The 23,381-nt window shown below is 43.7% G+C and overlaps 1 protein-coding gene across 4 annotated transcripts in view; it reads left to right on the top strand.

The window, feature by feature from the left end:
• Melk (maternal embryonic leucine zipper kinase) overlaps positions 1-23,381 on the top strand; it is a 60,256-nt gene that overhangs the window by 12,948 nt on the left and 23,927 nt on the right. For all 4 annotated transcript variants that reach the window (XM_087549674.1, NM_001395606.1, XM_087549675.1 and 1 more), the window contains 5 exon segments: positions 1,170-1,262; positions 7,081-7,179; positions 14,189-14,257; positions 15,594-15,692; positions 22,667-22,753. In XM_087549674.1, coding sequence (XP_087405800.1) covers positions 1,170-1,262; positions 7,081-7,179; positions 14,189-14,257; positions 15,594-15,692; positions 22,667-22,753 — 447 coding nt within the window.

The raw sequence follows: 23,381 nt of genomic DNA on the forward strand, positions 1-23,381 counted from the left end.
TGTAATGGCTGCCACAGATTTAACCCAAATAGACAGTATCCAAGAAAATGGGTGGTTTGGGAAAGATGGCCTCAGTTCTGTGGGGCTCTCACTGTGCCACCACCACCTGACTCATTTGTAAACAGAGTTAGAGTTTCTAGATCTTTGCCTCCTGTAGAGGCACAGGAGTGCAGTAGCTTCGTTTACATAAGCCTATTGACTCATTTCTGTGGGAGAGGAGGAGGTCAACGGATCACCAGGTAAGGTGGTGATCGGTCTCATCACAGAGTCTAGACAATAGATTAGCAATGCATTCTCCTGTACACCAGTTGCTCCTTAATGTTCACACAAGAAGGAAGATCTTAGTATTGGCAAAGGTTTGATGTTAAAGCTAGGGGCCTGAATTCTGTGGGTATTCCTTGAATACTTGTGTGTAGGAAATGATGGGTGCTTGGATAAATGTGGGGTTGATTACTGTGCAGATGAGAATCTAGGGAAGTATATAGTTGATCTGACTGATCTGAGGAGAAAAAGGTCTTCACGTGAGGTGGAGTGGTATTGGATGTGTAGAGCATCTCAGTTGACATGTGCATGTGTGCGTGTATACAAAAAGCAGCTGCAGAGATCTCTATTTTTGGGTATAGTTTTTCATCAGTCTCTCTTTGAGTTCAAAGGCAAGAATTAAAGTTTGATTTTTTTTTTTTTTTTTTTTGGTTCTTTTTTTCGGAGCTGGGGATCAAACCCAGGGCCTTGCGCTTCCTAGGCAAGCGCTCTACCACTGAGCTAAATCCCCAACCCCCTAAAGTTTAATTTTTTAAAAAAGATTTATTTATTGTATGTGTGAGAGAGCTCTGTAGCTGTCTTCAGACACACCAGAAGAGGGCATCTGATCTCCTTACAGATGGTGATGAGCCACCAGGTGGTTGCTGGGAATTGAACTCAGGTCCTCTGGAAGAGCAGTCAGTGCTCTTAGCTGCTGAGCCATCTCTCCAGACCAAGTTTAATGCTTTTAATATTTATTTTTGTTTTCTGAGACTGGTCTCATGTAGCTGGGTTGGACCTTGAACTTCTGGTCATTTTGCTTCTACTGCCCAAGTGCTGGGATTACAAATGTGTAACAGCATGCCTGATTTGAGATTTAATGTTCTCAGGGGCTATGACTACAAGTGTTTCATTTTTGTGTTATGTAGGGCAACAAGGACTACCATCTACAGACATGCTGTGGGAGTCTGGCGTATGCAGCACCTGAACTAATACAAGGGAAATCGTATCTTGGATCAGAGGTAATTGTTACTGATGAGTTTGATGTATTTCTGTCATCCTTTTTGTGGTTGCTTTTTGTATAAAGTGGCTATAGTTCGAACTGGTTGGGCCAGCGAGGTAAGGTCTAAGGCTATGATAATACACTCAGTTTTCAAAGATATTTATTAGTTAACGCAAAGAAAAATTTATCTTTCTCGCACAGCTGACTTGTTTCTTTGTTTTTGTTTTTTTGGGACAGGGTTTCTCTGTGTAGCTTTGGCTGTCCTGGACTCGCTTTGTAGATCAGGCTGAGCTCAAATTCACAGAGAGCCACCTGCCTCTGCCCCCTGAGTGCTGGGATTAAAGGTGTGGGTCACCACAGCCAGCTTGCACTTCTTCATCCAGTCAGCGATCGAATTCTCTGCAGCTCAGGTGTTGCTGATGTTAGTGTCATAAAGAAAGAAAACACAAGTGGTCAGAAGCTTAGGAACTGGGGCGAATGTCTCCTGTCTCTCCTACGGTCTGGTACAGGGGTCTGGTACAGGGCGCCCTCTGGAAGGCAGTAGCACGGGCAGCTGCGCTCAGCTCTCTTTACGTGCTGCACCTGTGTTTCTCATGGAAAACTATGGGGATAAGTGCTGTGTGGGAGAAACTTTGGAAAATACCAACTTACTTAACCTGAAGCAGGAATAGATGGGGATTTGTATATTTTAAGGGACTTCATTTTGATGTAAATTTTTTTTTTTTGGTTCTTTTTTTTTTTTTTTTTTTTGGTTCTTTTTTTTCGGAGCTGGGGACCGAACCCAGGGCCTTGCGCTTCCTAGGTAAGCGCTCTACCACTGAGCTAAATCCCCAGCCCCGATGTAAATTTAAAGAATTGTACAAAAATATAATTAAGAAATTTGGGGGCTGGGGATTTAGCTCAGTGGTAGAGCGCTTACCTAGGAAGCGCAAGGCCCTGGGTTCGGTCCCCAGCTCCGAAAAAAAAAAAAGAACCAAAAAAAAAAAAAAATTGGTTTGTTTTTATTTACATTTGCAATTATTTATATTTTCCCGTTTGCTTTATTCTTTCTCCATACAAATTTATGCACAGCCTTTTTAAAAATCATATGAATGTGACCTGGACATCATATCCCTTTAAAATTAAGTATTTGTGTATATTGTATTTTTTTATATATTATCTCTTTAAGGGCTATTATATCTTTATTCTGTGTGTATACTGGGGGCAGCACATGCCCTGATGTACATATGGATGTCAGAGGATAACTTCTGGAGTTCGTTCTCTCTTCACCTTCCGGTTCCAGGATTGCACTCAGGTTGTCAGGCTTGGTAGTGAGTGCCTTTGGAGAGTCTTTTCCTGCTGAGTCATTTTGCCAGCCTGTTTGCTCCTGCGTTTGTTTTAAATGAGCCAAATTTTTAATTTGTTCAATTCTTGCATTCGAAGTGCTCTTCCATGACTTCTTGGCCTGAGATTCTTTGCCACAGTCTCTACCTACCACATAGCTGCAGCCAACCGATTTATCGATTTATCGGGTGGGGTGGGAAGGGAGAGTGGGGGAGGGTATCCTCCTTGATAGCTGCACACACTCCCAGAGGCCCAGCTCTTCAGCTTGTTGTGTGGACTTTAGGTTATTTTGGTGTTCAGCACAAAGGGACTCCATCATCCTGACATCCATGCATACAGCCTGGTAAACATCCACACACATACATAATTGCTCGCACTCAGGGTTGAGAGCGTTCTTAAGCACTTCCTCTAGAACTGCCCTTTACCCCTTCAGCAGCACTGCCTTCTTTGGCCATGGTGTGGAGTAGGGTGAAACTGAATCTTGAATGTACTTTGAGCCTGTTCCTCTATAAGACTTGGCAATGGCAGAGAAAATGCTTATTTGTTTATTTATTTTGGAAGAATAGTTTACTGAGTGTGCTGTCTGAGGGCAGCAGGCTGGGCAGTAACTGGAGTGCTGCTGCCTGTAGCTTTATCTCTATATTTTCTGAAAGCCAGGAGGAACTTTTTCTTTTTATGGTGTACTGGATATTGAACTTAGGGCCTTGAATATGTTAACACTGTTTCACTGACTAGGTCACTATCCCTTTAGTTCTATTGTTGATATTTTTTCTTTGTAATTTTGAGACAGGATTTTGCTCAGTTTTCAGTTGGAAACCTGAGGTCCTCCTGCTTCAGCCTCATAAGAAGGACGTTTGTCTCGTGTGTGTGTGTGTGTGTGTGTGTGTGTGTGTGTGTGCGTGTGTGTGTGCGCGTGTGTGTGTGTGTGCGCGCGTGTGTGTGTGCGCGCGTGTGTGCATGTTTGCTGTGTGTATATATGTGTCATATATTTATATGTGTAGGTCTGAAGTTGACATCAGGTTGATAGTTTGCTCATTATTGAGGCAGGGTTCTGGCTAGTTTGGGTAGTCAGTGTGTCAAGGGAAGCTTGTCTTTGACTTCTGGTCTAGGCGTAGAAGTCACACCACCTAGCTTTTGTGTGGTTCTGGGGATCTAACCTCATATTCACAGACCTGCCTGGCAGAGCGAAACCCATTTTGGATTCCCAGCTGGTCTGGAGTTAAGTATGTAGCTCAGGCTGGCCTTGAGCTTTTGGGTGTTCTTGCCTCATCCTCCCAGCTCTGGAATTACAGATTTAAGCCTTTTTGCTACAGATCCTATAAAATGTGTTGCTTGTACCAACCATCTTTATAGCTTCATTATATTGGTTACTGTATTTTTTTAAGCTCTATTTACATTATCTTTATGTGTGTGTGCATGCAGATGAAGGCCAGAGGACAGTTTATTGGTTTTCTCCTTTCACTGAGGGTCCTGAGAATTGTATTTATTATGATGTTACCCTTGGCAAGAAGCTCCTTTACCAGATGATCCTTTTTGCTGGCCCTCTAGAGTTCTTTTTAGCCTGGAAAACTTAGGTTTTCTTCGTTTTCCTTAACATTTTTTTCTTTGAGACAAGCTATCTTACTGTAGCTCTAGTTGGCCCAAACTCATTGTGTAATCAGGCTGGATTCCCAGAGATGCCTTGCCATCTGAGTACTGGGATTAACGGTATCACAATGCCTGGCTTGTCTGTTTTCTGAAACACAGTCTTGTGTATCTCAGGCTGTGACTTTGAACTTCTGATCTTGCCTCTGCTTTCCAGGTTTGGGATGACAGACATGTGCATCACATTCAGTTTATGTGGTGCTGGGGACCCAGTCAAGGGCTTCATGCATGCTGGACTGATCCCCTCAGCTTGGTTTGTTTGGGTTTTTTTCCTTTTAATTTTAACTTTGGGAAAAATACAGATAACAAAATCACCATAGTAACTGATTTGCAATTCAGTTTGTTAAGTACGGTCACATTGTTGTACAATGAAACTCTATAGTTTTCTTTACTTGTAGAGCTAAACACCCATAGCTCATTGGACAATACCTCCCCATTTCCACTAATCTCTTTGGCTTTTGTGCCATTCTCTGTGTCTCTGAATTTGGTTATTCCATGTTAGATATAATTTTAATAATCTTTTTGTGACTATCATATTCTTCAACATGCCTTCCAGGTTTATCTATGTTATAGCATGTAGGGGACTACATAGAGACTTGCCTTTAAGAAAACTGTGTTGTGCATGGCAGGGCATTCCCTGAACCCGGGGCTCACATTTTCTTGACTAGACTGGCAGCCAACATTCCACAGCAGCCCTCTGTCTCTGCTGTCCTTGGAGCTGGGCTTTATAAGCATGTGCAAGGTGCCTGTGGGTTCCGGGGTTCTTACCTTATCTATGGGAGTTTGACTCTCTGTCATTGTATGGTAATAAGAACTGTACCAAAGAGTCCTTTGGCATCCTTGAAAGATGCGAACCTCAGGCCTGCATCCAGACTTTGTTCTGGTTGTTGGAAGTTGTAAAGTAAGCAGTTGCCTGCACAGGGCATGTTCTGTGGTAGGCTCTCTGAGGTTCACAGATTCTAATGGGAAGTGTTTGAGCATGCTTTCTTCCCCCAGTTCTTTTTATCTCATTGTCAGTTGGTAGATTTATTTACATTTACTTTGGCTTATAATTTTAGTTAATTAGTGTGTTTTCTCATCTTGTTTGAATCAATGAAGCGAGATGCTTGATGAGGTAACTCGAAAGTCTAGTTTCTTTTCAGGAGCAGTGGTAGATTTGTATGGAAACATTACTATACTTCTTTCATCTTTTAGTTTAATTTCAGACACAATCCGTTTTGACCTCTCATGGTATTTGGCAAGGCCGTGTTCACTTCCTGTATTGCCACAACTTAATGAATTAGTGTTTGCATCTCTTAGGCATAAATGCTTAACTTCTGAGCTACAACTTGAAACACAAATCACCTGTTGACTTGAAAGGCATGGAGTGCTGGCTTTGGTGTGAGTCAGGAGACAGCGCTGTCTCAGCAGGCTCCTCTAGTGCATGTGCACACCTAGATAGCCGCGGCTGCCCTCATGGTTTAACCCTTTCTCTTTTATTTGTCTTTGTCAAAAATGCAGTCCTTCTCCCTTATGGACTTCCAAAGGTAAATGAGGGGGAGGCTGTGACTTACAGTTAGGTGCTCTGCCACTGGGCTGTTGCCAGCAGGGAAGCTCTGTTAGCGTTCTCTACAGGAACAAAACTTAGAGAGTGGAAGAAACATATGGATTTGTTAAACTGATTTGTAGATTGTCTAGATAATCTGATAATGGCTTCTCACAGTGAAAAGACCGCGATCTACCACTTGTTCAGTCTGTGAGGCTGCATGTCTTTGCAGTCCTGATCTGCTGCTGGCGTCTGAGAGGTTTCCTCGAGAGCTGCTGGTTTTCATTGGCGTCCTGACATCTGATACCAACCACTGTGAGAGCAGGACAGACAGACTTGCCAGTGAGCGCAAGCAGCAGAAAGCAATGTGTCGTTCTTCCATGTCCTTCTGTGTGGGCTGCTATTGGAAGGTGTGGCCGACTTAGGGTGGGTCTTCCCTCCTGAAATGTGTGCTAAAGCAAATCAACACTGAGGTTTTAGTTGATTCTAGATGTAGTGAAGGCAACACCCAAGTTTAGCCACTACAGGAGCCATGATTAATAATGCGGCATCATTATTGATCAAGGCCAAGTATTGAATAAATAGTTACTGCTCAGGACTCAAGGAAATCTCAGGAAGGTAGTTCTTATGCTAATTTCTAGCCTACATATTTGAAAAGTCAACCATTGAATTTTATTAAGATTTCTTCATAGGCAAAGGGTTTGCACCATAGCTTACTAGCATTTTCAGATTAACAGGAGGTTTTCAGACTTGTTTTGGATATCTCTCTGAATGTTTACATAATCTTCCTGTGTAACATTAGCCTCTGGAAGCCTTAAACTCAGCTTTGAGAATCAGAGAGTCAGAGAGTGGAGGCTTTGTTTCTTTATGACTTTGTTTCTAGACCTTTGGAGATTCTTTTCTTTTTCTTTTTTTTTTGGTTTTTCGAGACAGGGTTTCTCTGTGTAGTCTTGATTGTTCTGGAACATTCTCTCTCTCTCTCTCTCTCTCTCTCTCTCTCTCTCTCTCTCTCTCTTTCTCTTTCTCTGTAGATCCGTTTAAGTCTACAGACCTGTTTAAGTCTGCTGGCATTGAACTCACAGAGATGAGCCACCCTCTGCCTCCCTAGTGCTGGGATTAAACAAATGCACTGTCATGCCCATGTGGGTTGTTTTCTAGTTGGCATTGGTGTGTAGCTAGAGGAGGGCACTGACTTGAAAGTCAGGGGTCTTCCACTGAGTCAGTGATTCTGGATAAACCTTCCTTTCTGGGCTTTGCCTTAGTCAGGAGAACGATTCTGTGGTTCTTGTTTAACCATCCTGCCTTTTTGAAATGTGTTTTATGTTGCTTTTTTTCTCCCTCTTAGGCAGATGTTTGGAGCATGGGCATCCTCCTATATGTGCTTATGTGTGGATTCCTCCCGTTTGATGATGATAATGTCATGGCTTTGTACAAGAAGATAATGGTGAGTGTTAGGGTACAGAATTTCAGAATTAAAGCTCTCTGTGCTGCTTATTGTGTGCGTGCATGTATAAAAGTACCAAAAGGCAGATATGTTCCAGGCTGTTGGAAGAGAACACTGTAGCTATTGCTTGGCCCTGGTTAAGGGGAATCCTTTTTCTTGACCTGGATGTTGGTCATACTTTCTGTATTCAGTTTTTGAAAGTTTACCAAGGCACACATTTGTGTCCATCTCTCTATATGATATATATCATAAATCTGTAACACTTTCAGCTTATATTTCATCAAACTTTAAAAAAAATTATTTTATGTATATGAGTACACTGTTCTCTCTTCGGACACTCCAGAAGAGGGCATCAAATCCCATTACAGATGGTTGTGAGCCACCATGTGGTTGCTGGGAATTGAACTCAGGATCTCTGGAAGAGCAGTGAGTGCTCTTAACCTCTGAGCCATCTCTCTAGCTCCTTGTTAAACTTTTTGAGTAAGTACTATATATATTATATATCATATATCATATGATGTCATACATGTCATAGTGCATATCGTATAATTTATATCATACTTATTCATTAAAAAGTTTAAGTCCAGCCTGGGCTGCATGAGACCTTGTTTTCAGAAAATGGGAACTTTTTGTTGGCATTGTTTTTGGAGGTGCCATCCATCTCTTATTCTGAGACCTGGCTGTCCTCAGACCTCTTGTGAAGCCTAAGAGTGTCAAAAAGAGGATCACACCTAGCAGAACCAAGCAGAGCTGGCAGCAAGGTATGGAGGATGTTCAAGGTCTGCATCTTCACGCCCAGTGCTGGAAGCACTAAGTGCTCAAAGCCCTTGCTTTCCAGTTGTTTTCCAGATGTTCCTGCCCAGTGGCTTGAGGGAGCTGGAATCTTACTGTGTTGACATTACTCAGTTTTTCTCCAGGAACCCCAAATCCATTGTGAAAAGAACAGCTCAGTGGGCCATCAAACTCACCAGTCTTGGTGCCAGGCTGCACGGTGAGGCAGACTCTCAAGTGCACACTTCATTTGCATTCAGTAAAAGAACAAGGTAGCAGGAAGGATACACTGAACAGTACAGGGTACCTGAGGGTTGGTATATTCAGTTTCAGGCTGTTATCTAAGCCAGGAAGCCAGGATTCTATAAGATGCATGACTGTTCATGGACTGCTGGGCTGAGCTAGGGTAGCCATGATGGTCTCGATCTCCTCACTTTCCCGTGAGGAGTGCTGTGGTTTGGCCTGTCTAGACCTCAAACTACTATATTCTTTCCTTTCCTTTGCTGTTACTGCAGATTCACACTCATGCCAGATGTGTCATTAGTATATTAATTATTAATATGGTTTAATTAGTATATTTGAGTGCACTAGTGGATCTTGAATAAATCTTTTTTAAGATTAAGGGACTGAAACTTACCTTAAAATAATATGAAAGTGTTCTGCCCTAATAGTAAAATCCAAGGTTTGATTTTTGGGCAAATTAAGTGCCTTTGGGATTGTATGAATGGCAGAACATGTCTGATTCTTTCTTGTTTGGTAGAGATTTGGCCTTCCTAATTAATATTATTTACTAATACTGTGAATTCTTTGCTTCTCCTACTTTGAATTTTATTTTTTATTTTTTCATGTATTTGCAAGTTGAAAATTGATTCAAATTAGGATTTTTATGCATTATTGTGGAATTTAATTTCACACATTATAGATTTTGAAATTTATTGTAATCTTGGCTCAGAACTGTTGTTCCGAGTCGCGGTGTAATACCGTCTGCTGTTGAATCTAATTAAGGTGTTGTATCACTCGCATGCAGTCTGTATCTGCCTAGAACGTCCTAACAGTTCTCACCTGGACTAGTACCACCCTCACTTCTTGGCCTGATTGAAAGACTCAGCCATATTTGACACACTGTGTAACTTACGTAAGAGGCAACCTTCGTTTATCTTTCGCATTGTTGGCTATTTTAAAAAAACGCTGAAATGTAATTTTCAGCATGATTACTTAGAGATTTTGTATTAATCTTATTAAAGTCACTTATTCATTTGCTATCACTGTATTTGAAGACAAGCGTGACCATACTTCAGTTCTGGCATACAAATATTAGAGTGGCCTACGTAATTTAGAAGTCAAAGTTGGATAGTCTGAAGGTAAAATTGCTTATCAATTGTTACTTTAAAATTTAAAGACAATGAGTAAGTTGTTTCTTTATGAGATTATATTTTTAAGATTTTATAGAGTTGACTGTGATGCTGTCCTTGTGTGTTGGAAACTGCCTGCCTTTCTTAGCTCCATGTGCAAAATGCACAGTTTCAAGGCTGCTAGGATTCCAGGATTATGCTTAGCCGGAGATCTTCTCCTTCCACTTGGCTTCCACCCACTGTTGCGCCTGCTCCTATTTGGAGGGTAATGGCCTTTTAAATAGAGAAGAAGGACTAAGGTGCACAGCCCTGGGTGGCACAGGGCCTTCTGTGGAGATGCCGCTCCTCGCGGCCCTGTTCTTGAGGTCTTCTCTGTTTGGTCTCGGATGTATATCTTACTGTTTAAGTCATCCCTCTGTGTACTGTAGGCAGAGCAGAAAGTGCTGCATTGCCTCTGGTCCTTTTCTAGCCTCAGGACTGTTTTATCCCGTAACAGGTTTCTCAGCTTTGGCTCTGTGCTGATATTTGGGACCAGCTCATTGCTGTAGGTAGGGAAGCCGAGCACTGGGGTGTGCAGAACATTATGTTGTACTTACTAGAGCCCGGGGGTAACCTATCCTGCACTCCCCAGCAGAGCACAGGCCTCTGCTGAAAACTTCCTCATGCTGGGTGTAGTGGAACAGTTATGTGGAGTATTCCTACCTTTAGCTAGGAGTTTGCTTTCTTTTTTTCTTCCCTTTTCCCTCTTTTGAGTGTTAGTTTAAGGGCATAACATTTCTTTAACTCTGGTAGCTGTGAGCCTGTATTTGATATCAGAAAAGCCCGGGAGCCTGGAATCAGGCTCTTCCTCAGGCAGAGTGTGCTGGTGGGAGAGTGGCACTTGAGGAGGAGGAGGAGAAACCCTGGAGGAAGCAGTGGGAGTTGCTTAGTGCTTTTGGAGTCAAGAACTTGAGGGTGGTGGCTTAACACAGTTGAGATTTGCTCTCTCACAGTTGAGGGTTGGCACATTTCAGCGTAGAGGAGGTCAGGGAGTAAGCAGAAGCCTACAGCAGCCAGCATGGGGGTCACCCAGAGCTCACGGAGTCTTTCTAGTGAAAGACATGGCAGAGGAGCAAGTTCTGCTCAGGGACTCAGGTAGGCTGTGACCATTTGGTAAGCAGGTAGGCAGGTCCATCTCTTCTCTCTATGGGACCTTGGTGAGGGCAAGATGAAGTTTATGAGGGATGGGCAGCTGGGCAGTTTGCTGCGTGTATCCTTGAAGGAGCGCTAGGGTAACAGATGAACACCACATGCAGGTCTTCTCGCTGTGGGGTGGGATTTGCCCAGAGTGAGTGGCTTGTGCTCACTCACTCGTGTCTGGGTTTGAGACTGGTCTCATATAGTCCAGGCTGACCTAAGGACCTGCTGTGTAACTTAGGGAACCTTGAACTGCTCTGTCTTTAGGATTGCAGGAGAGTGCCACTCCTCGTTCTACACAGTGCTGGGGACTGAACCCAGGGCCTTGTGCATGTTAGGCAATAATTCTACCAACAGAGCCACTTCTCCACATCTAAGTTTTTGTTTGATTACTTGAACATAATTTCATGCTTACTGACCACTTAAATGTCTTATCAGTATTCTTTGCCTACTTTCTTTTAGAATATATGCTTTTTGTCTTAATTTCTTCCTTTAGTCAAAAAAAAATATGAATTGAGCACCTTATACACACTAGAACCAGGCACTGTTAGGTCAGCAGAATGGCAAGACCTGTACTAAGGAGCCTGTGTTTGAAGGAGTGGGGCATAAAATAGAAGTTGATGGTGTAAAGCAAGTAGGAACGATTGGCGTATGGTGCTGTGGTGAAGGTGGGCAGGCCAGGGCAGGCTGGTTTTCACTGGCGTTAGGTGGAGATCTGAGGAAGACCGACGTCTACACTCTGCTGGTGCCCAGCACAGGCATGGCAGACAGAGGGAACTGAGTGCTGAGACCTGAGGTAGGCTGCTTTCACTACTGACTATAATTTGGTGAGGGAGAGCGAGAGAGACATTGGATGAGCTTGAGAGGTAGCAAGAGGCAGATGGACAAGAGGAAACAGACCACCCTGAGCCAGATGGGGGAGCCACTGGGTGGAAGCTTGGAGTAGTGAGGTGCCATGACTTGCCCCAGTGTTTGAAAAGACTGTAAGAGTGCAGATTAGACTGCAGTCGATGGCCGGTTAGCAGCCTCTGCAGCGTCATAGATGAGTAGTGACATAGTGACATAGATGAGGAGGCTGGGAATGCTGTGAGCACAGCCAAGACGCAGATGGATTGAGTGTGGGTTGAGAGGAAGAGTAGTTAAGAGTTGACATTGGCAATGCTTCCACCACTCCTGGGCAGTGGGGGCGTGGGTGGGGGCTGCAGCGGTGGTGCAGGGTGATTCGCAGACCTTTCGTGTGACTGAGTGTATATGGTATTCGTTCATCTAGGCAGGAAAGGCTTTTCCCTGATGGCTGCTGATTGTGTTAGTGCTTTGCTGTTCAGATATGTAATGTGTTAATTTTGTGGGGATAGGCTTACAGTTTCTGCTTTTGCAATCATGTCTGGAACAATTCTAACAATTTCCTTTGCTTTCCTCCTTGCTTTTCTTTACGTATTCTTAGGATTTTGTATTTGTATTTAATTTGGGTGGAGTTATTTTTCATGTATGCAATGAATTAACACATTCAACTTTAGGTTTTCTTTTTTTTTTTTTTTTTTTTTTTTTGGTTCTTTTTTTCCGGAGCTGGGGACCGAACCCAGGGCCTTGCGCTTCCTAGGTAAGCGCTCTACCACTGAGCTAAATCCCCAGCCCCAACTTTAGGTTTTCTTAAATAATTATCTTGTTATTCTAGCATCATTAAAAAAATTGATCTCTGCCCTAAGAAATTATGGTATCATTTCTCCAGAGTTGGGAAAGGGTGTGTTTGTGTCAGGTTCTAGCAAAAGGTATTCTGACCTGACTTAAGGTTTAGCAACCTCCTGGCCTTGTCTTTGGTTGACATCATAGCCCATGATGTCTCAGTGAACCAGGTTGTAAGCGTCTCTCTCCTTAGCGCCTACCGTTCCCTTGTTTGCCTTAGAAAATGCTTGTAGATGGCTGCAGAGATGGCTCAGTGGGGGAAAGCACTTGCCCCACAAACCAAGAAGCACTGTGGGAGGGAGCTGACTCCACAGGGCTGTTTTCTGACCTCCACATACTTTGTGCCACACATGTGCCTGCATTCACATGCACATGCTCACAGAATAATAATGTCTTAAAAAGAAATTGACTTTGTCACAGTGATTGAGAGCTCTGCCCTATGACTCATTTTTGTTCAGTTTTGGGGGTGGGGACCAAATCCAAGGTTTTACACATTTGCCAGGGAAGCTCACTGCCACCCAGCTCACCCCATCCACTGTGACTTCTGTTTGTTTCTCTGTGTAGCCGTGGCTAGCCTGGAACTCATTCTGTAGACCAGGCTGGCCTTGAACTCAGAGATCTGTCTTTTTCTGCCTCCTGAGTGCTGGGATTAAAGGCGTGCACCACCACCACCTGCCCACTGTGACCTATTTTAACCATGTTCTGCTGTCGAATATACTTGCTATTGTTTCACTGTGACAGCTAATAATTGCTCTGAGATATCAACTCCACTTTGCTTTGGCAGTATAAAACTGGTGTAGCATTCTCCTGTTGTTCGTGTAACCATGGTATGGATTCCAAAGCCTTCAGTTGTAGGGTTATTATGGGGTTCACGTCACTCCGCCACAGGGCTCTGGCTGCTCAGGGAGGCAGGATGCAGGAAGTTGACCATGCTCACCCCACTCTGCCGCTGGGTGGGTGTTGGGCTGTGGTAAGCCATGGGACACTGCTCTGGGTATGGGGAAGCGCAGTCTGCGTGTGGGGCACAGCTGGAGCTGGCTCGGGAGTTCCTGGCCTAGAGGAGGATGGTGCTGTCGGGTTCTCAGTCTCTTGGGCATTCTTGCACTGATAGGGAACCAAGGAAGAGCTGAGAACGGAGTGGGGGCCCCTCGGAGCTGGATCTAGCCTGGGGCCAAGGGGGAAAAGAGAGGGAAGCTCCAGCTCATTCTGAGGGGATAGTCCTTAGAGACTTGAAATGTGGTTTATTTATTGTTATTTATTGTTATTAATGTTATTTATTGTCGTGGTAGAAAGTGGATATGAATAACCATGCCCTACTTCTCAGAGTGGGCCTGAGATTAAATACCTTTTGTAAGGAGGAGTGTCTGGGAAGGAAAGTTCATTGGCTAAGCCTCCAGGCCTTTGGGTACTCATTATAATGGAGATCTGTCTTGAGCCTGTGTAACTTGCCATGTCCTCTACCTATGGAGGAACTTGGGGTGTTACCCTTACATGATTGATGGCCACAGATCTATGGAGGGCTTCGGCTGGTGACTGGTCTGGTTTCTTGGGAGTCAGGAGAAACACACCAGCCCTTTCAGGGTCACCCGGGTTTCAAACCTCAACCGGGACCAGGGTACCCTTCATGGTCTCACATTCAGTATGTGTGTATTCAGTATATTTGTCTTCAGTATGTGTGTCTGTGTATTCAGTATATGTGTATATATGTATATGTGTGTGTCTTCAGTATGTGTGTCTGTGTATTCAGTATATGTGTATATATGTATGTGTGTGTGTGTGTGTGTGTTTTATAGTCTCAGTGCTGTAGTCCTTTTCTGATACATGGATAATTTAGAGTTGATGATTGGATTTCATTGACTGGATTTTGTTCTTTTCGACAAGAACTGGGAATTGTTCTTATTGGCAGTGTTGACTGAGTCTTGTAGTTGGTTAGAGAAAGTTAGAGGAGCAAACCTTAATCTCATTACCTTAGACTATCAGCAGGCTGGGGTGCACCTACATCTTAATGTTTCTTTGCTTTTTTGCAGAGAGGGAAGTATGAAGTTCCCAAGTGGCTGTCTCCCAGCAGCATCCTGCTTCTCCAGCAGATGCTTCAGGTAACCTTCCGTATTCACTTGCAGTAATAGAAGCTCACTGCATTTGTTTGATTTAACTTTTCATATCTGTGCAATTGCTGCCTTTCTTGTTACCTGTGAGCTTAAAAAGGATTTACGCATCATGTATCCCGTTCTCTCTGAGAACCTCTGCACTGGTGTTGTAAACGCAGTTGCTTTAGACCTTGCCCATCTTTGATGACGCGCCCATTTTTCACATTTACTTATTTATTTATGCATGCACTCATCATTCGGCAGCCATTCTGTTTCTCTAGCTCTTGCATGCATGCTAGGCATGTGGAAGCCACTCAGCAGATGCTTGCATGAGCTGATGTGTAGGCTATGGCCTGTGATCTAGTAGAGATCTGACGTGTGTTAAAACACAACTTAGTGGGCCCCATTCCACCATCTGATCTAACAGATCTGGGGCAGGGCCAGGCATTTGCATTTCCAAAAGGCTCCTGAGTGGTGCTGATGCTGATGGTTTTGGGGCCACTTTGAGAATGATTGATGGGATGAAGGCGGAAGTCTCGGTAGTCATCTTATTCATCAGTCAGCAGTGGGCTTCCGTCCTAAACCTTTGTGACCTATAAAATGGGAGGGGCGTGTCTGAGCCCACCTCACTGCTCTGGGCTGTATTGTAGATACAATGAGTTGGAAATGCTTAGGAAAGGAGTGTATTATTAGTGAGTTATTTTACTGATTGTGTTACCTGAGTATCTTCCAGTTTCCCATCGATTAAGCCATCTTTCCCTTTAATTTAAAATGTGCCTCAGGCTCACCCACCTTGATTGAGTAGAGCCAGACCACCAAATCTCCATAGTGAGATTGAAAAATGCCTGGGCCTTTCTTCTAGACCCCAAACTTAATCTTTGTTGATTAATTTTTCTCTGCTCACATCTGAGCATCACAAATGGAAGGGAAAGGTGTGCTTTTCAGCTTGTTCTGTGTGATTGTGAGTGACTCGGAAGTAGAGATTGCGTATTCAGTGTGAATGCCCCGCACTGCACGGCCTTGAATGCTCAACTGGGGAATATTTCCCATGAATAGGTTTTCCAGCAAAGACTATTACATCATACAATAGGTTGACTGAACTTCATGAATAATGTCCATACCAATGAAGTCCGTGTTTGTTAAACATTTATCTTGTAGGCCTGTGTCGGTTGCTATAGTTTTCTTGCCTCAATTGCCTGTTTAAAAGAATTCATTCCAAGGCCATTCTAAGGTCTTTGACAGCGTTATTTGTGATGATAACGTTTACATCTATTCTGGTACATTTTGAGTTCTCGGGAGAAAGGTGTTGTAGTCTCTGTTTGAAATGTACTTCAATGGCCACTAGGTGGACCCAAAGAGACGGATTTCTATGAAAAATCTCTTGAACCATCCCTGGATCCTGCAAGATTACAGCTGTCCCATTGAGTGGCAAAGCAAGGCTTCTGTAAGTATGGCGAAACCCAGTTGTTTGTTTTCAGAAGTTTGTGTGACTTCAGAACCCGCAGTGCTCTAAACACGAAAGTCAATGTATTTTTTTAAACATGGTTGGACTGACTCTGAGGAGACTTAGAACCTAATCCTATATTGCCTGTTAGTCTCTGGCCAGTGAGTGGTTGCTCACCCTGTACTGCGTGCGCATAAATCACCCGGAACCTTAAAAAGCAGGTCCTGCCTCTTATTCCAGGCCTTACTGCCGGCAGGTCTCCTTCTACCATACAATAGCTATTTAGTGAGTGCTTCTAAGAGCTCCCGGGTGTTTTCCACGTGCAGTCAGGATTGTGAATAGTGCTGCTGCTGCTGCTGCTGCTGCTGCTGCTGTCATTGTTGATTTGAGACAAGGTTTCTCTGTGTAGCTGTGGCTGTCCTGGAACTCATTTCTGAGGACCAGGCTGGCCTTGAACTAAGAGATCTATCTGCATCTGCCTCTGCTTCCCCGGTGTTAGGATTAATGGCCTGTGCCACCGGGGCCCGGGTGCTCTGGAGTCCTGGAGGAGTGAATTAACTCTGCCTAACCTGTTTATTCATTTTAGAAATAGGTTAAACTTCTCTGCTTTCCAGTTATGACGTCACATTAGCTTTCAGACATCTAAGCCTGAGGAACACTTTGTACCTTTAACTTATTAGCTCATTAAAGTAACAGTAAGAGTTGAGTATAGCGACACACGTCTATAATCCCAGCACTCAAGAAGTTGAGTCAGGAAGATTGCAAGTTTGAGGACAGCCTGATCTATACACTGAGACTATCTTTAAAGAAAAAAAGCAATCAGTAAATCTGTTACATATTATGAATACATATTTTTGTGAAGAAAAATCATTTAAAAATAATTGGGCAAAGGAGTGGCATGTTGATGTCTTTACAAGCGTCTGTGAGGTCTGGGATAATAGAAGATACCTGTATAGTCTTCTGTTTCTGCATTTAGAAAATGCAACCTTACCCAGACAGAAAGAAAGGGGCAAGTATTTCAGTAGCCTTTTCAGATAGTTTCTGATAATTCCTTAACTCTTGTTCGTTTCTTTTCTAAAAAAATCTTTGTTTTAGTTTATGAGTGGATACTTGCCTGCACCCTGTGACCAAGGAGGACAAAGGGAACGTGGGGTCTCCTGGAACTGGAGTTGCAGATGGTTGTGAACCACTGTGTGGGTGTTGGGAACTGAACCTTGGTCCTGAGTAAGAGTACTGAGAACAGCTGTCGAGCCCGCAGTTTGTTTTTTTAAAAGTTAGTTGAAGGTAGAGTATGGAGTCACACCATGGAGCACTTCGGATTCCCCCATAAAGCCCACTGGTTCATGGCTCTTTTCCCCAAATACCACTCTGTATTGGTCATGTGGGAAATATTTGTGCACTGATGTGCAGATTTCCCGGTGCTGACACATTTTTTGACACAACTACCATCAGTTTATTCAGCTTTGATGAATAATTTCTCAATGGCCAAATCTGAGTGACCAGTAAGGGGGGGTTTTCTATGACTAAAATGCCTGCTGAGGCTGCACCCCAGTCACACAGATCTTTGTTCAGGACAGAAGTAGCTTTGCATTTGTCACCGCCATCTTATAATAAACACACACGTGCATGATGTTGACATGAAATAGAATAATTCTTCTCTTTGCTTCATCAAGTATTTAATTGAAACTGACTTATTGGGGGAATTGTGACTAGGCGATTTCTGCAGAAGCCCCGGTTTCACTCACTGTCGTGCTATAGCTCGTGTGTGAGAAACACTAGTGTTATAAAGATGGTGTTCACTTTGGAGGTCCTCAGGAGACTACACTCGAAAGAGTGGTCTTCTGTACATGGCGTACTCCTCTGTGTTCTAACAGGCACGTAATGTACACACATGTGCACACACCACATTCACACTGTGTACACACTCATGCATGTACTTGTACACATGTAGCTTCATCACATATGTAGTTACAAAAGGGAGTAGTGCCTTTATAGTTTTTACAGGTAATTAAGACTGTTCTCTACTTCTGCAGTGGCATATGTCATGCACATGGATTGGAATAGCTTGGGAGTATGTCTCAGACATGTTACATGTAGACAAATGGTACATTTGCTTTCTGGAATAATCAGGTCAGTGAATATACATACTCAGTAACTAGCTAGTCTTAGAAAAGTGAACTTTTGCTTCCAGCCTCTACTCTTGTCCCCATGTTAGGGCCATATAGGCTGACTAACCCCCTCTACCCTATTTTCTTGTGATGGTTAATTCTCCGTGTATCTCTTATCCATATTCTCCTTGGCCCTCCATGATGTAGTGGATATCTATTGAGTAAATGCAACCTAATCTATTGACTACTAATGGCAGAGCCCAAGAGCCATTTGAATGTCTGAGCAGTCAGCAGAAGGAACGGGGAAACTGATGTGCCCCTTGTGAGGTGGAGATTGGGGGTGCAAATGCCTGTGTTCAGCCATTGGGGGTCATCATTTCTCCATGTGTAGAAGGCTTTGCCTGTCTTTGAGCCATGATTCAAATGGGATAGAATACACTACTGTTCATGTTAGAATAGACAACAAAATGAAGTATGTGTCTCATTGTTTGTTCTTGAGACACAGTCTCTTGTAGCCCAGGCTGGCCTCAGACTTGCTGTGTAGACCAGGCTAACATGGAATCTCAGATCCTCCTAACTGTGCTCCTAAGGAGCCTCTTGAATTTAAACAAACATCAGAGGTTTTGTGTGTTTGCTTTCTGTTCTTTGTTTTTAAATTTGGGGCACAGTCTAAAGTAGAACGTAATTTTGAGTGTTCCCAGTTTTATTTACATCTTACTATAATTTCTGGTCAGCTGTGGTGGCACAGGTCTATTATAATCTGAGCTCCTTGGGAGGCTGGGCAGGAGGATGACAAATTTGAAGCTGGTCCTGGAAACACAGTGAGACTGTCTTAGAAAAAGGGAAGGAAAACAGTTAACTGCTAATCTGGATATTGGGGCGCATAGTTGTAGTCCTAGCACCTGGGAAACCAAAGCAAGAGGAATGACATGAGTTGAGGCCAGCCTGGGCTACCGTGAATTCTAGGCCAGCCAGTGAGAGACACTGTCTTAAAAAAAGCAAACATTGTTCAGTGGTTAAGAGCACATCTTTCCTGTTCTTCTAGAGAACTCAAGTTTTCATCCCAGCACCCATGGCAAGTAGTGGCTCACAACCTTCTTTAACTACAGCTCCATGGAGGGGTCCCATACTGTTGGCCTTCTCAGGCCCCAAGAGACACACACACACACACACACACACACACACACACACACACACACACACACACACACACACACACACAGAGAGAGAGAGAGAGAGTAATAAAAATAAGCCTTTAAAATTTGCTAGTATTTGTTGAATTCTACATTAACATGCTATTCTAAGAGTCAGGCCCTGTATCTTACTATGGGATGATATGGGTAGAATTCTTGGAGAGTACTTTCCGGTAAAGCCTTGTTCTGTCATTCGGCCTTTGTACTGGCTCTCTGAATCGGGGCTATTACTGCCCTCTTTTGCAGATGGAGCAAAAGGATGTGCATTTTCATGAAGTAGCACAGTTGAGTGGCCATCGAGCATAGAGTAGAGAGCCAGAATTTGAATCCAGACAAGGGCTGTAGCCTGGAAAGGACCTGGATTTAATCGTGGGCCTGTATCATGCCCGTCTGCCTCATTCCTTGTCTGGTGTCTGCTGGTACAGAATCATAGACAGGTAGCATCATGGTGTGGTAGGAAAGTCTGAGCCAGGAATCAAAATGCCAGTCTTGATGGGGATGGGGGTGGGGTGAGGGTGGGGCAGATAATCTTCACTTCATCATTCCTAATCAGCATGTTGGTTAGTGTCCTGCCTGGAGTCCCTGTGGCTTTACCTATCAGCTTACTTGTCGTTCTCCCTCCTCCCAGAGCTGTTGTGGGGTGAAATGAGTTGTAAACAGAAGAGGTATGAGGATTGTTGTCGCCTGTTGAGGGATTTGCTTTTTTCTTTCAGTGTGTGTTATCAAGAATGAACTATAAAAATAATTCTGATTTACTTGGATATTTAAGGCATAGATGCTGTAATAATTCTACGCATGATCTCCTCATGCTATTTTCATGCACAGGTCTAGTACCCTAGTATTGTATCAAATAGAAGTTATATTCAGTTTCATTTTCTGCCCTAGTGAACAGGAAATGTAGCAGGCACGGATAATCCAAAATAATTGGCTACCTTTGGACATGCATTTTTGTCCTTAACCTAACCTGAGCACGCATACTGAGAATTCAGAGCACCATCAAACTATCGAGCCCCTGAAGGACTCAGTTTGAAATGAGAGACTTTCTCAGACCTTTGTCACCCTGGCCTTTTTATTCTAGTTCAGGAGTCCAACAGAAAGCCCAGCGCTTCCTTCATGCCTGTCCTGCCTCTCCTGTGTTGTGCATAGCATGTGGTAGATGCACAGGGCAGGGTGGTGGGAAAACAGGCTCTTGTCTGTTTCCTCTAAAAACATGGGGGCTCGGTTTTGTTTTGTTTTGCATTTATTTGTGTGTGTGTGTGTGTGTGTGTGTGTGTGTCTGTGAGAGAGAGAGAGAAAGAGAGAGAGAGAAAGTGTGTGTTTGAGAGAGAGAAAGTGTGTGAGAGTATGTGTGTGTATGTGAAAGTGTATGTGTGTATGTGAGAGTGTGTGTGTATGTGAGAGAGAGTGTGAGACAAAGTGTGTATGTAAGAGAGAGTGTGTGTGTGAGAGAGAACATGTGTGTGTGAAAGTTTGTGTTTATGTGTATGTGAGAGTGTGTGTGAGGAAGTATGTGTGTGTATGTGAGAGAGAAAGTGTATGTGAGAGAGGAAGTATGTGTGAGAGAGAAAGTATGTGTATGTGAAAGTGTGTGTGTATGTGAGAGAGTGTGTGTGTGAGAGAGTGTGAGAGAAAGTGTGTGTGTGAGAGTATGTGAGAGAGAGAGAGAGAGAGAGAGAGAGAGAGAGAGAGAGAGAGAGAGAGAGAGTGTGTGTGTGTGTAGGGCAGACCTTTTTCTTTCTATCTTGTGGAGCTCACAATCAATCCTAGGCCATAGAGTTGGGTGGCAGGAGTCTTTACCTCCTATGCCATATTGCCAGACCTGGGTTTGTTTTGTTTTTGTTTTTGGTTTTTTTTTTTTTGTTTGTTTGTTTTACTTGCTTTCTTTCTATTTTCTTTTAAAAATGGGGTCTCCCAAAGCTGGAGAGATGGCTCAGCATTTCAGAGCACTTACTGCTGTTGCAGAGGCCTGGGTTCAGTGTCCAACACACACATGGTAACTCACAACCATCTCCAGTTCCAGGGGATCCGACACTCTTCTGACCTCTTTGGGCTCCAGGAAGTAGGTGGTGCACACACATACACTCGGGCACACTCATACACAGAAAGTTAAAGTCCTGTGTAGCCTATGCTGGCCTTGAATTTGCTGCCTAGCTCAGTCTGGCCTTGAACTTTTGATCAAATTTGTCTTGATCTGTTCAGTCTGTTCTAGAGTGGAGTACCATGGGAAGTTCAGACATAGCCTGTGTGGTGTCTGGGATGACTTGCTTTTCTGTTTGTAGTTGCTTCCTTCCCACTGTGTCTTCCTCACACAGTGAAAGGAGTAGAGGGTGCCTTGGGGCCTCTTTCTGTTCGTAAAGATGGATTCTGCTCATCTCACCTTCTAATCCCCACCTCTTAACACTCGTGTTGGTCATTAGGGGCCAGCGTGCAGTCTTGAAGGAACACAGACCCTGGGCCACAGAAAGGTCGTTGTCTTCTCTTTCTCTTCATTCATGAGGTGGGGTACGTTTCTCAGGAGCTCACTGTCACTTATCTGTGGTGCATGAGGGTGGTCATGACGCTCTTTTGCCTTGTTCGAGGCAGTCGTCTCCTTCCTGCTGTGCTGATTCCAAGTCGTTCATTTAGAGGGGAAGTGGCCTGTAACAAGAATATTTAAATTTCTGAAGGTTATCAAGTTAAAGAGGAACTAGGACTGTGCATATTGTAAAAATAGTTAACCATTTTTTGAGGGTCTTGTCTGTTTCAGTGCTATACTTGAGCATTCCTGTGTTACATATATGGCAAGGCATGTAGCATGTCTTTTACAGATGATAAAACAGACTCGTGGAGGTGTACTGGCATACTCAAGGTCACATGGTTATAAAGGGATGTCACAATGAAACCACGATCTCTGTAATCTCAAAACCTGTTTAACTCTCAAGACTGTTCTGACTCAGCAGTGAGAGATCCCATGGAGACAAGCTTAGGTGACGGAGAGCACCACAGCTGTCCCGACTTTCCTACAAGAGGGCTTGAAGCAGAAAGCAGACCGTTACTTCCTGAAGCTGTTGTGGGGAGGATGCCTTAACTTTGGAAGTCACATTCCTTATGATTCTCTTCACATCCATCTTCTGAGTGTTTTCCAGCCCAGACAAAACCATTCCTGTCATTTTGTTTTTAAACTTGGTCATTGCCCTTAAGCAAATTGAAATTTAAGTAGAGAGTTTCAGTGTGCTGACATTATGGGGTACTGTACCTTCAGTGTGACTGTAGCTATGCTTCGTTTGTCACACACTGGGATAGTGCAGACCTAAACCTGACCCAAAGTGCAACACAACAAGTCAGGGTCACCCTTTGACCACTTGTGTCAACGCTGATTTCTGAACACGTGATCCCTTTGCTGCACAAAAGCACTGATTGTCAGTCAGGTGACAGCCTATGAGAGCCAGGAGCAAACTCCCTTCCTTGAAATGGTGGTGGCCTCTGGTCCCGGGGCTGCTGCGCTGACAGTGTAGCTCAACAGTAAAGCACATGCCTAACATGAGGTGGCAGATTCAGGTTTGAGATCGCACAAAGGAGAAAGTCCCAGCAGTGTTGATGTGCAACCAAAAGTTTTGACAAGCTCATGATTATGCTGATTTTAACGTTCAGTAGGACACACTTGCAAACAACAGCATGACATTGTGTTTTGCAGTTGACTCACCTTGATGAGGATTGCATAACAGAGCTTTCTGTACATCACCGCAACAGCAGGCAAACAATGGAGGATTTAATTTCGTCGGTAAGAAATACAGCATGAACTTAAACATGGTGACTTGACCCATTGTCCTTCTGTCTATTTGTACGTTGACAGCGATGTAGCATTTTTAGGACCATGGACCTTCATGAATGTGACTGCAGCACTGTATATTTATGTGATACAGTTCTTTCCTGTCTTCTGGGTGTTCTCTTACAACCTCTCTGGCTCGTTTGCTTGTTCTCTGTGTGTGGGTGAGCACATGCTACGGTAAGTGTGTAGAGCTCAGAGAACAGCTGTGGGAGTTGGGTGTCAAGGACGGAACTCTGGTGGTCAGCCTGATGACAGGTGCCTATGCCCCTGAGCCCTCTCACCATCCCTGGATGTCCCCTTTAAACAGGAACACTCTGAACTTTGGATGTTGGTTAGAGAGACATCGTGCTTACATAGCTGAGAACACACAGAGAACTGGTAGTTCTCATTTTCACACTTTTGCAATTCTCAGACATAGAAATCTGGTTCTGCTGTAAACATGAAAGGACAAGATACTTACACAAGCTTTCACTTTCAAGGGTAGGCACGTAGCCAGTGGTAGAGTACTTGCCTCCTGTGTTTGAAGCTCCGGGTTCTACCTCTAGAACTAGAACAAAACAAGAACAAAAAGTTTTGTTTT

The sequence above is a fragment of the Rattus norvegicus genome, chromosome 5 (genome assembly GCF_021556685.1).
Source record: "Rattus norvegicus strain SHRSP/BbbUtx chromosome 5, alternate assembly SHRSP_T2T, whole genome shotgun sequence".
NCBI classification, from domain to species: domain Eukaryota; kingdom Metazoa; phylum Chordata; class Mammalia; order Rodentia; family Muridae; genus Rattus; species Rattus norvegicus.